This window comes from Cnephaeus nilssonii, assembly GCF_951640355.1.
Source record: "Cnephaeus nilssonii genome assembly, chromosome: 20".
Classification (NCBI taxonomy): Eukaryota; Metazoa; Chordata; class Mammalia; order Chiroptera; family Vespertilionidae; genus Cnephaeus; species Cnephaeus nilssonii.
In genome coordinates, this window is record NC_137091.1 from 41,116,734 (window position 1) to 41,135,017 (window position 18,284).

The 18,284-nt window shown below is 55.1% G+C and overlaps 1 protein-coding gene across 1 annotated transcript; it reads left to right on the forward strand.

The window, feature by feature from the left end:
- Window positions 1–1,312: 1,312 nt before the first annotated feature.
- Window positions 1,313–16,360, forward strand: IGSF23 (immunoglobulin superfamily member 23). The gene is made up of 6 exons (XM_079799362.1): window positions 1,313–1,436; window positions 8,179–8,463; window positions 10,992–11,255; window positions 13,554–13,704; window positions 14,682–14,718; window positions 15,623–16,360. The coding sequence occupies exons 1-5, from the start codon at window positions 1,373–1,375 to the stop codon at window positions 14,713–14,715; spliced, it is 798 nt and encodes a 265-aa protein (XP_079655488.1). The 5' UTR covers window positions 1,313–1,372; the 3' UTR covers window positions 14,716–14,718; window positions 15,623–16,360.
- Window positions 16,361–18,284: the final 1,924 nt, after the last annotated feature.

Consider the following 18,284-nt stretch of genomic DNA (forward strand, 5'->3'; position numbering starts at 1 on the left):
GGTTTGAGTGTTTTTTTTACGTTAACACTAGCACGGAGCTGGGGGCCGGCCTTGCAGCCAGCCTTGGGGAAGGCCTTTTCGAGGCGTTGATGTTTGATTTGAGACTGGACTGTGTCAGCCATGAGATGCTTTGTGCACAGCTCTCAGGGGAGGGAGCCGCAAGCACGTGCTAAGGCACCGAGGCGCTCCTCCAGGAACGGACAGAAGCCGCTGTGAGTGGCTGCGTGATGGTGGGTTACTCGGTCTCTGTGCACCGCTGGGCAAGAGGAAGATCACACCGACCCCTCAAGTTGCTCTGAGGCTTCCAGGGGTCCTCAAACTTTTTAAACAGGGGGCCAGTTCACTGTCCCTCAGACCGTTGGAGGGCCGGACTATAGTTTAAAAAAAAAAACTATGAACCAATTCCTATGCACACTGCACATATCTTATTTTGAAGTAAAAAAACGAAACGGCAAAAACACCCGCCTGTGGCCCGCGGGCCGTAGTGTGAGGACGCCTGGACTAGACGAAGACTGTAAGAGCTCGTGCTGTGCCTGGCCTACGGTGGGTGCTGGGCTCCACCACCATCAGCTATTCGGGCAATGCAATTGTTAATTTGAGGAGGAAAGCATGGACTTGGGGAATCCAAGGATGAGAGAAAGGTGTTTCCGTGGCTTATCCTTCCAGAATCCAAAATGCAAGGTACAGTGTGAGCAAGGCCCTGAGATCGGGCTTCTGAGCAGCCTCAGGACATGCTGGAGGCCGACAGGAAGAACTAGTGCTGCTGCAATAGCTGCCACCATTCACCGAGCACCTACCGCCGGGCAGGCGCTCTGCTGAGGACCTGCTCTCCGCGGGCCCTCTGACTCTGGGGTGGGCGCTAGGAACAACACCCCCACTCAACAGAGAAGGGAAACTGAGGCTCAGAGCTGATATCACTGAGTCTGGAGCAAAGCCAGGAAGCAGCGAGGCCTCCCGGCACCCCCCCCCCCCCCCGCACCCCTACCTGATGACCTTTGGCCATTACTCACCTCTGACTTGGGGTGATCATCTGCCCCACCCTCTGCCTTTATCATTTTCCCAGCGTGGAGGGGAAGGGTGTGCAGAGAGGGAGGGGAGCAAAACCTCAGAGCCCCTAATCCAGGAGCCCTGCTCCCCAGCCTACTCCCCACCCACCACTCCCACTGACCCCCTGCTGAGAAGAATGCGGGCCTGGAGGTGGCTTCCCAGTTCGCAGCTGGAGGCTGGGACTGGGGGTGGGGGGGTGGGGGGAGGGAGTGGGGGTGTGGCCAGGGCAGGGGCAGGGCCAGGGCAGAGTACTTGACTGTGCTGTCCAGGAAACCCCACTCCTGACAGGGCGACCTCCCCGCTGTGCCCCTGAACAGAAGTCGGCATGAGGCGCCCCCTGAACGCCGGCTCTGCCCACGGCCCTGCCTGGAACAGACTGCTGCTAACAGGTGCGTGCGAGACCGCGGCTCCCCCTCGGCTTAGGGACCAGGAAGGGACGCCCCTCGGAGAGTTTCTATCCCAGTTAGAGTCGCCCCGCTCAGAGCTGCCACTCTGGGCAGTGCCCATGGGGCACGGGCACCTGTGCTATGGACCCCTCTTCTAAAGGAGGAAACGGAGGCTCAGGCAGGCCCGGGGCCCTGCAGGAGATCACAGGGCTGGCAAGGACGGAACCAGAACCCAGGACCCCGCCCCAGCCCCTTTCCACCAGCGCACCCTGTCGTACCCAGCTCTCCCCCTCTAATCATAATTTTTAAGTAGTGATAGTGTCCATCGTAAAATAACAGCAATCCCGGTACAAAGAGGTCGTTGTGACTGAGTACCAGCCAGCCGGCTCAGGTGCTCTCACTGAGCAACATTTCCTTCTTAAACCCAAGGCGCAGGCCTTGGATCGCGTTCCACAGAGGGGAAACTGAGGCACGGGAGGTAACGTTCCCTCCATGGGCCACACAGCTGGGAAGTGCAGAAGGGGGGATTTGACCCACGTGGAGATCCTCACTCATCCACCGCTCAGATAATACGGGATGGGCCTGCTTCCCCAGGTCTTGCCAAGTCCGGTTCTGTGTCATTTCAAAACCCCAAACTTCACCCGGTTTAATGCTTCTGTTTGCCCCCAGCCCGGCCTGTGTCAGACGGTAGTGGGGACAGCACGGGACATGGTGGGCCTGTCTCACGGCCTTTCTCCCAGCCCAGAGCTGTAGTCTGTGCGCCCCCCCTCCCCACCCCCTCCCCCCATCCAGGGCCATAGGCAAAGGGGAAAGGAAGTGGGAAGGTTTCTGCTCGCTGATCACAGTTGTAAGAGGGTGGGGGAGGGCGGTCTGTGTGGCTGAGGCACTGTTCGTGACTGGAGCTTTCAGGGTGAGGGGAACTTTCTGGGGGAGGGGCACTTCCTGGGGGAGGGGTACCATGAGGACACTAGGCCCCGGAGAGTGTGTTTCTAAGGCTTCCATGCAGGCCTCCTGGCCTCCTCCAGCCTCTTTCTGCCACGGTAGGTCGCGGGGTCACAGGCCAGCAAGCCCTGCCCCGTGAGGGTCTCTGAAGGACAGCCTGCAGCTGGCCCGCTGCACATGGGAAACGCGGGGACACCTTTGTTGTTCCCTCAGTTGTTGCAGGTGGGCCATGTCCACCCGGCCCTCTACTTCCTCCGTCACAGGCCACTCCTCCCCTGGAGGCTTGGAGGGCTAGTTCCCACTTCTCCGGGACGCTTCCCTCTCTCTCTGAGGGGCCCCTAGGAGCACCCTCCCCTGGCTTGGCGGGGGGTCTGGGGGCAGCCCTCACCCCTGGAAAGGATTCAAGTTCATTCTCAACTCTCCCCTTCTCCCCATTCTCAGCTCTGCGCCCCTTCTCCCCATGAGCTCTTTCCTTGTTGATGTTATTCTGTGTTAGTTTCAGGTGTACAGCTCAGTGGTTAGGCAATCGGATACTTGACAAGTGTCCCCCGATATTTCCAGCACCCACCTGGCCCCGTACACAGTTCTTACAATATCCCTGACTACCTTCCCTGGGCTGTATCTGGTGGGTCAGGGAGAGCCCCTGACTCAAAGGTCAGAGATGAAATAAAAGAACCATGTCCATGGCTCAGCGCCGAGATGCCACCCTTCATCTGACACACCTAAATATTTACCTACTGTTTTATTTACTTACTTAAATGTATAGTATACAGCAGGCGTCCTCAAACTACGGCCCGCGGGCCACATGCGGGTGTTTTTGCCGTTTTGTTTTTTTACTTCAAAATAAGATATGTGCAGTGTGCATAGGAATTTGTTCATAGTTTTTTTAAAACTATAGTCAGGCCCTCCAATGGTCTGAGGGACAGTGAACTGGCCCCCTGTTTAAAAAGTTTGAGGAGCCCTGGTATACAGGGTGGGACAAAAGAAGGTTTACAGTTGTTCAAACTGAAAATAATACGATAATTAATAAATAATAAAAGAATAAACTGTGTTTCGTATACTCACAACAGTAAACCTACTTTTGCCACACCCTTTATAGAAATACATTTTAAATATATGTAAAATATAGTTTCTGTTTATTAATATAATTTATACTTTTCTTTGTACTTATGTATTATTAAATTATAAAATTGATATATCATAATCTTATATATATAACCATGTAATATATGCATAATTATTAAATTAATTACATATTATATAACATATAATTATATAATAATGTTAGAATAGTTATGTATGATAATTTTATTAATTTTTTGTTTATAAATAGGTTTTAATTTAGGTATAAAATACCAAAGTTAGACTCTCCTCAGCCCTGAAAATTCATGGTCTCACTGAATCTTAGGCACTCCTGTGAAATGGTTACTAATCAACCACCCACCTTGATAAGTGGGGAAACTGAGGCTCGGACCCAGGTCCAGAGGCCTCCGAGTCCGCAAAGGAAGGCAGACTCCGCACCAGCTGGAGGGAGCTGCTCAGGTGCCGGGTCTTCTCCTGGGGGTGCTGGGGCGCTGCCTGAGTCGCCGGTGCCGCCGTCCTGTGCAAAACTGCTTCCCGCGCGGAGGCCGCAGGACTGCAAATCGGCCCCTTTGGTCCCAGAGTCAACCAACACCGTCCTGTGCCCAGCCTGTGCTGGGACAGAGCCTGCTGGGGCTCACGGCCCAGAGGGAAAACACACCCTCCCAGGCAGAATGCCCTGCAGTGTGCGGGGCAGGAATGGGGTGAGGAGGGAGACCCGAGGGCTCAGGTGGGAAGCTGGGGAGACGGTGACCAGGAGGGAACCTGTCAAAGCTGTCCAAATCGACATATGGCCTCAGACAGGTCTGACCTCAGTTATGCAGATGGCTTCCTTGTGCTCTTGTTTCATAAAAGCCCAAGAAAGCAACTTGTGTTCATCAAGACAAGAAAGCAAAACCCTGGGCAGGGGACTTGGGTCTAACACCTTATTCCTGTCACTCTGTGGCAAGAGCTTCCATCATCCCATCCAGTCAGGTGAGGGCTCTCCCCAAACACGGCAGCACCTGTTGCCAAGCACAGCTGACGTCAGGGAAGGCGTGAGGAGAAGGTGCCTGCGCTGAAGCTTGAACCACAGCTAGAAAAAGAGTTGGAGGAGAACAGCATTCCGGGTGGGGGAACAGCGTGGGCGAAGGCCTGGCGGCCAGAGCACGGTGTGGAGATCAGAGTGACGGGTGCAGACACGAGGGAGGAATGGTGAGAAGAGCAGAGACATGTGGCAGGGGTGCCAGGCCAAGGAGTCTGAGCAGTGTCCTGAAGGCACTCGGGAGCCACGGAAGGCTTATGAGCAGGGGCGTAGATAGGTCACATCAGCTACCAGCTCAGAGGTAAGGTCAGTGAAGGCGGGAAGTGAGAGCCCCCTGGATTCTGGGGCCTGTGGTGGGACTACTCCCAGCTCTACACTCCTGACCTTGGGTCTGAGATGCAAGTTCACTGTGTCTCAGTTTCTCAGCCTGTAAAACAGACTAGAACAGTGGTTCCCAACATGGGGAACACACCCCACAGGGGGGCAATTTGATTTTGAAGGGGGGCAATTCGAGAATGAGTTATTAACAGTGAACTTTTTGCATTTCTTATGGTTCTAGGGGCCTCAGATACAGCATATAAGTATATATTGTGACATATTTATGCATTTAAGATCTCTATTATGTTTTGAAACTTTATTTGCTATTTTTTTCATATCACTTTATATTATTGTTATTTTTACAATTTCTTGGTGATTTCTTCCTCAGTCCTTCAGCTGTCCTTTCATTCTTTTATTTTACTTTTTCGTGGATGCCATGTTCTTTGGAAGCTTGTTTAGACCAACTTAATGGGCTTTTAGGCTTCCTCCACGTGAACAGGAGTTCACTTTTTGAATAACCCTATATAATAAAAGGGTAATATGCAAATTGACCCTAAAGGCAGAACGACCAGAACGACCACCTGACCAGTCACTATGAGGCACACTGACCACCTCTCGGTCCCTTTCCCCGGCTGGCAGGCCCTGATTGCCTGATGGCGAATGGGGAACAGGGGGTGAGGTGGGGGGACATGGGCGGCACCAGGCCAAGGTCCCCGCCCCACCATTCGCCCCACACACAGAGGGCGACCTGTGGCGGAGATGGGGCCGACAAGCAGGTGGGAACGGCCAACTTCTCGCTCCCCCCCCGCCCCCCGCCCCGCCAGTAGACAGGCTCTGATTGCCCGATGGCAAATGAAGAACCGGGGGTGGGTGGTGGCAGGGGGTGGGGCCAGCTGCAGGCAGCCAGGGAAGATAGCCCTGATATCGTAGGCCAGGCCTAGGGACCGTACCTGCACACGAATTTCATGCGCCGGGCCTCTAGTAAGAATTATATGTCACGGGGGGCGGGGGGCTTCAGGATTTTAGAGATGCTTAGGTGGGGCATGGCCAAAAAATGTTGGGAACCACTGGACTAGAACCAACCTCAGTGGTTGAGGGACTCAGGGAGGTGATGGTTGGGAGAAGGTGGCACAGTCCCTGGCACTCAGCCAGCATCTGGTGTCAGACCCCCTGGAGCTGCCCCTGCGGCCTCGCTCACCCCTTCCAGGGCGCCGCACGGTTGTCTGTGCTGACGCTGCCTGCCGCGGGAGTCACCCCCAGCCTCTGCTTCTCACCCACTTTCCCAGGAGAGAGCTGACGTTTCAGCCTTTGTTCTATAAGCGGGCATTTCTGATCCTTAACATGTAACCACCTATTTTATGACTTTATATCTTTAAAAGGCATATTTACAGTACACCCAGTACTTGTCATTGTGGGGGCAAGAATAATAATAATGATGAAAATTACAGTTCTAATGTCAAGCGTCGTCTGGCAGTCACCTTGTTAGCACACCATTGTAAGCACTTGACATGCATTAGATGTGGGAATTTTTAGTCTTGAAAGACTTTGCCAGTCTGCCCTCTGCATGGGGTTGTACCAGTGGGTGTGAGCTCCCTGTGCCCTCAGTCTCACTGACACAACATCAGACTTTCGGACGTTGGCCAGTCTGCTAGGTGCAACGCATTCCCTGTTACCTCCGTTTGTTTTCATTTCCCCTTATCTTGCTGTGAGTACAGTTGAACCTTGTCCCTATGTCAAGAGACGTTGAATTTTCTTTTCTAGGAATCACCTACCCATCTCTTCTGTATATTTCCCTGTTAGGCGGTTGATATTTTTCTTACTGATTTCTAGGAGCACTTTACGTATTAGTGAAGTGAGCGCTTTGTGATATCAGTTGCAAACGCTTTTCCCTGGTAGGTCATTGTTATATTGACTTTGTGGATGGTGGGTTTTGGGTTGTTTTTTTTTAACTTTTGTAGAAGTTTCTTTTTATTTTTGTCAAACTTTTCCGTCTTTTTTGTTGTTGTTGTTAATCCTCATCCTGGGATATTTTTCTGTTGATTTTTAGAGAGAGTGGAAGGGAGAGGGAGAGACGTAGAGAAACATGGATGTGAGAGAGACACATGGATTGGTTGCCTCCTGCATCCCGGTCAAGGTACGTGCCCTTGACCAGAATCGAACCCGGGACCCTTCAGTCCGTGGGCTGACACTCTATCCACTGAGCCAAACCGGCTCGGGCAAACTTGCCAGTCTTTTATGGAAGGAGCTTGTGTTCTTACTGCACCCGTCGCCATTCCAGGGAGAGGTCACCAAGTGGGGTGGGCAAGAGCAGAGGTCTGGAGACAGACTCCGAGGGCTCGGCTTCAAGCTCTAAGCGACGCGGAAATTTAATGAGAGGAAGTGAGAGAAACTGAGGGCCGGGCACTCACTCACTCCACCATGTACTTTAGTGGTTGAGAATTTCGACTCCGTAGGTGCTGCTTACCACCTATCCCATCCTGGGAAGACGTCTTGAACCCTCTTGCACCTTTGTTTCTTCGCCTCACATAGGGGTGGAATAGTCGGATCAGTCAAGGTGGGGGCCAGAAGGAGATGGTGAACTCAGAGGGAGCAATGAGAAGGGTTTGACAGAGGGACCATTTGCAGAGGTGAAGGCAGGGTATTGGTAAAGCGACCTGGGACCGTGCAGTGCCCAGGGGCTAGCAGCAGTGCAAGAGGGCGAGATAGATGGCCGCCCACTAGGAGCTTTAGTAGAGGGACGCAGCCCACCGGTGCTGATGGAGCAGGGAGGGAGCTGTGGGACCATAACCGCAAGGTCACTCCCACGGTCAGAAGCAAAGGGCAGGGTGGGGGGAAAGGGGAGAGATCAACCAAAGGACTTGTGTGCAGGCATATGAGCCTAACCAGTGGTTAAGGACAACAGGGGGGTGGGGGCATGTGTGGGGAGGGGTGTGGGATGGGAATGGGGGGATGAGGACAAATATGTGACACCTTAATCAATAAAGAAATTTAAAAATATTTAAAAAAAAAAAAAAGAAGCAAAGGGCACGGGGGACACCAACCAGGGAGCTCCGAGAGGCCAACCTTCCAGGACACCGCAGAGCAGAGGTCAGAGGGCAACCGACCCCAGTGTAACGTGTGCTTTGTGGGGCCGATGTATAAGGAAGATGTGCGATAACACGTATGCGGTGCTTAGAACCGTGTCTGGCTGACAGGAGGTTCCCACTGAATGTTCCCTTCCCGTTCTACAATATTTTTATCATGATCCCTGTGGTCAGCGCCAACTCTCCCTGTGCCGGGCTCATTCTCCCCGGCTCGGGAAGGGCTGCTGGGGGCGGCATCTCACCTTGGGTCCCACTTGCTCCCCTCTTCTCTCCTCTCCTCCCCCCCGCCCTCCTCCAGGCACCCTGCTCGCGTCCTGCATCTGCCCGGCCTCCTCGGAGCTGCCCTCCTCTGCGCCTCCAGACATCGTCGTGACAGAAGGAGCCGGTGCTCACCTTCCCATCCCCAGGAACCACGATGGCATTCTCTCCACGTCTCGGTCCCAAGGGCACGAGGCCCAGCAAGAAAGCACGGTCTTCTCCCGTGAGGGTCTCCGGGGGCCCGGCCACCCTGGCCGGGAGATGCCGGGTGCCCAAGGCACCAGGAGGGGACGCAGGAGTGTGACAGAGCAGATACGTGCCAAGGGTGAGTGGGGCCCCAAAGCTGGGCCCGTCAGAACCCCTTCTGTGCCAGCAGTCAGTTGCTCCCGAACAAGCCCCCTCCAACAAAACCTTAAAATAGTAACCATTTCTTTAGCTCATGATTCCTCTGGTCAGTCCTGGTCTCACGCGTGTGTCTGTGGTCAGCCAGGGAGCTCCAGGGCCCTGACGGGTCCAGGGTGGCCGTGTCCCTATGCCTGGCAGTGTCCTGGTGGCAGCTGGGGCAGCCGTGGTAAATGGGCCCCTTGGCCTCCCACCCTCCAGCGGGCTGGCCTGGGCTGTTCTCTTAGCAATGGGACGAGAACAGGAGCAGAAGCTGCAAGGCCTCACACCTGTCAGAATGGCTATCCTATATAATAAAAGCCTAATATGCAAATTGTCCCCTCTGGTGGTCATTCCACCAGGAGACTGGAAGTTTGACCACTCGCTATGAGATGTGCTGACCACCAGAGGGCGGTATGGAACATGGCGGGCGTCGGCGACGCCCTGCAACCTCTCACTGGCTACCTGGGGGCAGGGGTGACGGGGACGGAGGTGCGGTAAGAATGCGGGGTGTCTGCCGAGCTCACTCTCACACCCCCTGCTACTCTTCCCTGGAACACCAGGGCTCATTTGCTGGGAGCTCCCTCCCGCCCACCCCCTCCCCCCACTCAGGTGCTGGGTGCCCACGAGGAACCTGCCCAGCACCTGCGCAGCCTCTTCCCGGTGAGCCGGGCTGCAGCTGGGACCACAGGAGCTGGTCAGGCTCCCGGTAGGTTCATGCAGGAGCCAGTCTGGGAGGCCAGCCGGGAGAGAGCGCGCTACCCACCTGGATTCTGTGTGGCGCCACTAGGAAGCCCAGAGGCCCAGCTGTGCCCTGGCCCGCGGCATCCGGCTGCGCTCACCGCATCTCCGTGTGGGGACTCGGGCACGGTGACTTGGGCTGAGGGGAGCGCATGGGGGCCCAGGGGCCCATGTCCTACCCAGGACCCAGAGGTCAGCTGGGACCTGCCCTTCCTCACCAGATGCTTACGCCGGCACCAAGCGGCCTGCCTCCCAGGGACAGGCGTCCTCGGGAGCCGGGCCGCTCTGAGCCTGTAGGCCTGTGCGTAGGCCTGGAGTGGCTGGGGTCCCGGAACGACCCCCCCCCCCAACTTCCCTACTCCCCCCCCCCCCCCCCCCCCCCCCGCCACTCTGGGCCTACCCGTGCAGGCACGGAGCAGCTGGGGGTGGGGCGGGAACGTCCCCCGCAGCAAGCGAGCAGACAGCAGAGCCAGCAGAGCCATGCTTTCCCCTGGCTGTGGCAGCAAGGGGAAAGCAGGTCCCCACAGAGAGCAGACACCAGGGCCTGCAGGGGGGTCAAGCAGACAGGTCCGCAGAGAGCAGAGAACCACGGGGAGCAGGCCTAAGCCGTCAGTAGTACATCCCCTGAGGGCTCCCAGATTGGAGAGGGTGCAGGTCGGGCTGAGGGACACACAAACCCCCCCCCACCCCCTGTGCACGAATTTCGTGTACCGGTCCCCTAGTGGGAGTCATATAAATATCCCAGCCCCACTGCCCCAGCTGGCCCAGGGTGAGGCGAGGAGCTGGGGGAGTGGACCCCCCCCACCCCCCGTGCACGAATTTCGTGTACCGGTCCCCTAGTGGGAGTCATATAAATATCCCAGCCCCACTGCCCCAGCTGGCCCAGGGTGAGGCGAGGAGGCGAGGAGCTGGGGGAGTGGTTGCATTCTGGATTATTTTGAAGGCAGAGCCCCCCAGGATTTGCTGATGGATTAGATGTGGGTGGGGGGAGAAAGAGAGGAGTCAAGGAGGCCTCTGAGGCTTGGGGCTTGAGCCTCTGGCTCCTGGGGGATGCTCTTTACAGATGGACACACACAATTCTCCCCCTCGTCCAATTCCTATTTTATTTTACTTTATTTTATAGCTGAAAGACTGTGAGGTTTGGGTTTCTTAGGGTCAGGTCTAAGGGTCAGAGAGAACACAGCTGGGATTTGAACCTGGGGAGTGTGATGGCATGGTGAATGCTGGGAACCTCCACCTGCGGCTCATTTAAGATTTCAGTGCAATGCCAGAGAGCTCACAGAAGCTTCCTGGAGCAGGTGACGCCTGAGCTAAGCCTTGCAGGAGGAGAAAGAGCTCACCAGGCGTAGAAACAAGAATCAATGTCACAGACGCCTAGACTGGGTTCTTATATGAGCCAAACACCATTCATTCTACACGCTTGTTAACTCCCAGTTTGTTATACTGCGAGGGAGACCCAGGCTTGGGGGAAACCATTTCGTAGATTGTTGCATTTAAAACCCAAATGAAACATAATACGAAATGGCAGAATGCATTACTCATAGCAATGATTGCTATTTCATGACATTTGTCTTTTAGTTACTTGTGGTGTGTGTGTATATGAACATGCTGGGTCATATTTGAAAGGCATGTCTTACTGTGGGTCATGATTGAAAAAGCTTGAAAGGCACTGGATTTACTCATCTCTCCAAGTCCTCTCCACCCACATGGCCTACCTCCCTGTTCACACAGCCGGCGAGGTGCTGCTACACACGTTCCCAGAGACTTCCCTGGGTGTCGTCCGGAGTGAACTCAACTACTCGGTGGTCCTGGGGTGTCTGGCTTGGACCACACCCACACCCGTGATTTACTGGACCTTCAACGGGCAGCCCCGAGGGACAGGGGAGAAGCTGATCATCCGGCAGTTGTCCAGGGAGGACTTGGGTACCTACATGTGCGTGGCCAAGGACAACCAGGAACAGTACTCCTCCCAGTCTGTAGACGTCTCCCTGCCGGGTAAGTCCCCCAGCCCTACCCCAACCCCCTGCACCCTAGCTGGCCGGTGGCCAGTTTTCCTGGTTCCACTGAACCCCCTTCTATGAGCAGTCTCCTCTGAGACGCTTTGTAGCCAAGTGGTCAGCACGGCACATGGCACATGGGGCGTTATTGGCCCCTTGTACAGACGGCAGGCTGTGGCTCAGCTCTAATGGAAGCTCAGCTCATGGTCTGGAGCCGGCTGCCTGGGTCCCGGCTCCCACCACTTGCTGGGCGTGACTTTTGGAGGCCCTTCGCCTCTCTGAGCCTCAGCATGTGGCAGTGGGAAAGTGCAGGTGCTGATGGAACACGTGGTTCTGAGCATGGGCGTGGAGTTTGAATTCTGGCCCCACTTCCTGGCCATGTGACTTTGGACCATCTCTGTGCCTCAGTTTCCCCACCTGTAAAACTGGAAAAATAAGAGTGCCCACCCAAAGTATAGTTGTGAGCATTCAATGAGATAAGCAGGTGAGCAGCTTAAAATAACAGTGCCTCATACTACTGAACACTAGTGAGTATTCGATACGCACTAGATAGTATCATTGCTACAATTAGCATTATCAGTATTATTAACTAGAGGCCCAGTGCAGGAAATTAGTGCACTGTGGGGGGAGGGGTCCCTCCGCCTGGCCTGCACCCTCTCACAGTCTGGGAGCCCTAGGGGGATGTCCGACTGACAGCTTAGGCCCACTCTTCATGGAGAGCGGGCCTAAGCCGTCAGTCAGACATCCTTAGTGCTGCTGCAGAGGTGGAAGAGGCTCCCGCCATTGCCGCTTAGCCCACCAGCCTTGAGCCCGGCTTCTGGCTGAGCAGCGCTCCCCCTGTGGGAGCACACTGACCACCAGGGTGCAGCTCCTGCATTGAGCGTCTGCTCCCTGGTGGTCAGTGCGCATTATAGCAACTGGTTGTCCCGCCGTTCGGTCAATTTGCATGTTAGCCTTTTATTAGATAGGATTTTGTGACAATTTCCATAGGCAGGGTGGCGCATGGAATCCTGGGCAGCAATAACAAGAACAGCCGGTTGTTGGGATAAGAAAAGGGGTTTGGGAGCTTGTTGAAGCCGGTTTCAATTCCTGCCCCGGTGCCTTCCTGGCCAGCTTTGGGCTCATTCAGAGAGGATGGCATTGACCCCGGATGTGGCCGTCTGCCTCCTCAGTTCCCACAGTGACTCAGGACAGGTGACTCCCATTCTCTGAGTCTCACTTTCCTCCTGTGTATACGGATTGTTATAAGGAACTGAAGTAACGCCATGTATGACGGCGACAGAATGGTGCTTTAAATAGCAGCAATGAGCATGAATATTATTTTTCCTGCTTTTATTCACGGAGGACAAGTGGCTTGGAGTGGGCTAGACGGACTTGAAGGAGCTGGCCAGCAGAGAACTGGGGGAGGTGTTTGGGCAGCAGAGAACACATGCGAACAGATCCAGAGCGTGGAGAGGCGAGGGTGATAGAAAGCCTGGCTTGGCTGGGTCCCAGAGGGCTGGAGTCCAGGGGGGCTTGGGGAAGGGGTGGTTCAGGATTTGGATTTGAGATGATTCACTTGGGGGGGGGGGAATGTAAAACTTGTAGCACCTGGTGACCCTGAGATGTTCACTGAGAATGACAATACTTCCGAGACCTCCTTGACTCGTTCATCAACTATTCAGGAGACGTTCATTGGGCACCCACGAAGTACGGGAGTGGGGGCGAGGGCAGGCTGGGGTGGGGGAGCCTAGAGTGCTGTGGGACCCACGGGGATGCCTGACCCAGCATGGGGGTGAGGGAGGGCTTCCTGGAGGGAGGACCTCTGAGCTGGTACTAGAACACACAGCAATGACCCAGGCCAAAGGGAGAGAAATGGCATACAAGGGATCCCGGGGCCACAAACAAAGGCCCAGACGCAGGAGAGAGAGAGCGATGAGCTTAGCTAATTTAGTAGAGTCCAATGGGGGTGGCTCATAACGTGGGGTGAGGAGAGACGAGGTTGGCCAGGTGGCAGAGCCTTGGAGGCCACGGTGAGGGGTGCTTCCTCCCTAGGAGTTGGGGAGTCCCGGCAAGCTTTGGAGCAGAGGAGGCACGGGATCAAGTTTGAGCTGCAGAGAGGACACTGACTTCCGTACGGTGGGGCGATGGGTGGGGAGAGGCTGGGGCAGGAGAGCAGGGAGGAGGCCTGGGGCAGAGACCTAGAGGATGGGGAGGAAGGGAGGGGTTGAAGCGACATTGAGGAGCTGGGGTGGGTGGGAGTGGGGGTTGTGGAGGGAGGATGGTGGCTCCAGTCTCACCCATTCTCGGTTTGCAGAAGACAACATGGATCCCACAGATGAGCCCACCGATCTGGACCCCATTCTCAAGGTGTCAGGAGGATCTGCCATCGCCCTCCTCGTGGCCGGAAGTGCGGGGTTGGTGGTAGTGATGTTAGGAATTGGCTCCGCCATCGCCCAGATCCAAAGGTACCGTCTGTCCCCGACGCGTGGGCGTGGTCTGACCTCCCCACCCAGCAGCAAAACAAAACGTAACGCCTCAGCCCAAGGAGCTTTGGGCTCATTCAGAGAGGATGGCATTGACCCCGGATGTGGCCGTCTGCCTCCTCCGTTCCCACAGTGACCACAAGGGTCAGAAGTGGGTTGTGATGCCGGTCTGTCTGGTGCAAATTCCAGTTCCATTACTTACCCGCAGTGAAGCCATGGGCAAGTCACGTCCCCCTTTTTTTTTTTTTTGCCTCAGTTTGCCTATCTGCAAAATGGGGATGGTACTAATAATACCTGCCTCACAGGACTGCTGTGAGGATTAAACAAGCGAATATTTCTAAAGCGTTTACAACAGTGTCTGGGATACAGTAAGCATCGTAGTCGTTCCTTCTGCACATGTCTGGTGCGCGCCTCGATGAGCCAGGCGCTGGGGACACGGTGGGAATTAATAGTGCGAAGTCCCTGCCCCCATGAACTTTCATCCTAGGCAGATACCAACAATTATGTGAGGACCCAGGGAACTACAGGCCGTATGTTGAGGGATGATGAGTGCTAAGGAGAGGAATAAGGCCGGGAGGGGGACAGGGAGTGTGGGGATGAGGAGCAATTGAGCAAACGACAGGGGTCTCTGCTGGCCCTTGGTGGGTGTGGTCGATGAGGGTGGGGCTCCCACCCCTGTTGTTTGCAGTTAAGGCCGTGGACCCCAAATGAGGCTGCTTAGGTTCACCCCAGCTCTGCCATGTGCTAGCTTACGTGTGACTTTCGGTGAGTCCTTTAATGCTCTGTGCCCCATCTAAAACAGGGATAATGGCAATACTTACCTCAAAGTGTGGGTGTGCGAGTACCTAAGACAGTGGGAGGAAAGCGCTGTTAAGAGGGCCTGGTGTATGGTCAGCCTTCAATAAATGTATTTGTTATTGTAGCGACTGTGATGGCAATTTCTCTTTATTTCATTGCAGGAGTGACCGGCGAAGAATACGAAGATGCTGCTGAAGTGTGAGTACGCGCCTGTCCGCCTGGGAGCTGATGCCACGAAGGGCGGGAAGAGAATCCTGTGTTCCGGGATGAGATGACGTTCCTGGGGGCTCCATAGGAGAGCTCCTCCCTCCTGGTTTCCTGATCGTTCGTTTGTGGGATGTTCCCCCTTTGTTGAGAGCCCTGGGGACCGATTGTACAAGACACCCCATCTGCCCATCTCACCAAACTCCTGGAAACCACCTCCACAAGCAGCGTATATTTCATAAAACTCATGGGATGCCAGCAAAAGAAACTCACTGTATGGCTCAATAGAAAATATAAGGAAGGGTTTAATATTAGGATCCAAGAAGATTTTCAGGAATCCAAGGGTGTATCAGTTAGCACTTGCTGTGTAACAAACTATACCTTCCCTACTTAAGCCTTGAAACCACAGCCATTTATCTAGCTTCCAATTCTGTGGGTTATCAGTTTGAGCTGGGGTTAGCTGGGCCGTTCTTCCGGTCTCTGTGGGGCTCACTCATGCATCATGATCAGTTGGTAGACTGCCTAAGGGGTGCCTGGCATAGGATAACCTCACCTGGGAAGACCAGCCTCTCTCTGCATCCTCTCTCATACCCCAGCAGGCCAACCCAAGCTTGTTCACATGACAGAGGCAGGATTCCAAGAGTAAGAGCAGAAGGGGCAAGGTTAGGGATTGACACATCACCACTTCCGCCACATCCTATTGGCCAGAGCAAGTCACATGACCAGCCCAGATTCAAGAGGCGGGGGAAATGGGACTCCGCCTGGTAATGAGAGGGGAAGAACACGGTGGCCATCAGTGCTTGGACCAGGGCGGTTGCCCCTCTCTGCCTCGCACCCCTCCCTTTGTAATCCTCTCCTCCAGGACCATGGATTCACAGTTCTCTGTCTCTTTCCACAGATGGCTGCTCAATGCTTCAATGGAGAAAGACACCATCCCCCAGTTTTCACGTCTGTTTCAGGGAACAGCCCAACTTTTAGCCAGAACCCCTTTGCCGTGTTTCTGAAACAGTGGGAAAGGCATCTGATGGGCTCCCTTGGGTCAGGTGTTAACCTTGGTCCCACCACTGTGGCTGGGGACGGGGCAGGTACAATCAAAGCCTTGGGAGCTCAGCGCTACGCGTGGGGGCTCAGTGCTCAGAAAATGGGGGAGCTTGGCCTTGCTGGGCAGGTACCCCAAACTGTGTCTGCTACGAAAGAGGAAGACTTCCGAAGGCAGGGGAGTGGGGCGGTGTTCACCACCCCCAACAATCACACAGGATTGACCACGGGCTTCTGAGCTGCTGGAGGATCCTGGCAGCCGGCAGGCAAGGGGGAGATGAGAATGGATGAAACTCCCATGTGGAAATACCTGATGTTTGAGGAACATTCAGCAGAAAGCCACTTACCGTGTCATTGTGATTAATAATAACAGTAGCAGACCCAAACAGGCGTCCGTGTGCCAGCCGCCACACTCTGTACCTCCTGTGATTCGTGTCGTATGTCGTCCACACGGGTCGCACACGGTGGAGCTGGTCTCCGGGGCAGGCTGCCTGGAATTTCTGTTTCCAATCACCCCACTCCCCTGTTGCTCCCTCCCTGAGGCCAAACCCCTATCCCATTTCTCTGGGGTCCCCCCTTATGCCAGATAAATATCATTGTGCGCATGGACAGAGGGTACAAGGGAGGCTCAGAGAGGGCAAGTGACTTGTCCAAGGTCACACAGCTATACGTGATGCCAACTCAAGTGCGCCCAAAGCCTGTATCACAGACCAGCACTGTCCCATAGAATTCATTGCACTTAGGGATAAGTATACACTGAGTGGCCAGATTATTATGATCTCTGAACACATAATAATCTGGCCACTCAGTATATATATATATATTAGAGGCCCGGTGCAGGAATTTGTGCATGGGTGGGGTCCGGCCAGCCTGGCCAGGGGGAGGGGACATGGGTGGTTGGCCGGCCTGCCTGCTGGTCGAACCCCTGGTTGAGGGGACAATTTGCGTATTAGCCTTTTATTATATAGGATATACACTGAGTGGCCAGATTATTATGCGTTCAGAGATCATAATAACCTGGCCACTCAGTGTATATCTGCACTGCCCAATACATGTGGCTACTGAGCTCTGTCAATGTGGATAGAGTAACTGAGGAAGTGAATTTTATATTGTATTTACCTTCAATTAATTTGAGTTTTAATTTATGATACCACCTGGGGCGGTGGGCTGTGGAATCAGATGGTGCAACTCTGACTCCTTATTGTTAAAAATAAATAAACAAATAAATAAATAAATCGCCCAGCAGCCCTCCGTGCAGACCACTGGCTGTGTGGCTGTTCTGGGTCCTGGCCCTGTTCTGTCCAAAGATGCAGCTGTGCTTGGAAGCCCCTACTATCTAACCAGCACCTTTCCCACCGAGGCGTCCTTCCGAACCCCTTCCCTCCTCCCGCTTACCTCACTGACGGGGAGGAACTACATTTCCTGCCTGGGGGCGTGGGGGGGGGGGGCTCAGGGAGCTGCTCCCGCTGCTCCCGCTGCTCCCAGGCTGGCTGTGTGTCAGAGGTGACACTGGAGCCAGCAGCCGCCGTCCCTGGCCCAGGACGCAGCAGCACCCGTGCCCTCGGGAACGGCTGAGCATCATGAGCTTCCTCCCCTCCGGAAATGGGCAGAGTTCCTCCGAGAAGCCTGCTGACCGCCCCCTTCTACATCAGTCCCGTGGTTAAGCTCTCTCCTAGCACTTTCTGCTTGGTAACCCTCACCGCATGGCGTCCTTACGTATTTGTGGGTGTAATTATTGAACAGTTATCTCATCCATGAGGCTGTCAGCTCCATGCCAGCAGGACCCACACGGGTCATACAATGTGAGCTCGATACATGTCTGTTGATTCCAGGCTCAGGCCTGGAGTGCCGGGCCCCCTCCTCTCACAGCTGGAGCACCTTGAGCTGGAGACGGAGGCACCAGCTCCAGAGAAAACTCTGAATCACCTCGAGAGCTGGTGCCGGCCCAAGTCGACTGCCCGCAAAAGCTCAGAGCCAGAGGATGCTGCAGCCACCGCGCTCGCTCAAGCTCCAAGGCCAGGGCTAGAGCAGGCTCCAGCCGCAGCTCTCATTCCAGCTGGGGAGCTGGGAGCCCCCGCACCGGCGTCAGCTTCGCGGCCAGGGCAGGCCAAGTTCAAGAGCTAGAACAGCCGCCTGTGCAGGCTCCCACTCCAGATCCACACAAGGTTCAAACAACGGCTCTCCTCACCCCCTCTCCGGAGCTGGAACCACCGCGGAAAGCTGCTCCGGCCCAGGCTGGCTGCAGCCGGTTCCGTCATCAGCCTCAGCTCCAGAGCTAAGCCACCCCGCAGAGCACCAGCGCCTGCTCTGGAGCTGCCCAGGGCTCGGCACCAGCTGTGATCCCGCTCTGGCTCCAGATCGAGAGAGAGAACACCAGACCCCATTCTCACAGCAGCCCTGGGGCCAGGGCCAGGGCCTCCCGCAGGATACCCGGCACCAGCTCAGCCCTGCCAGGCCTTCAGTGCCGGGTGACGAGCTGACGTTCGTGCATCCACAGCACCAGACGTCCTACCCCTTCCTAT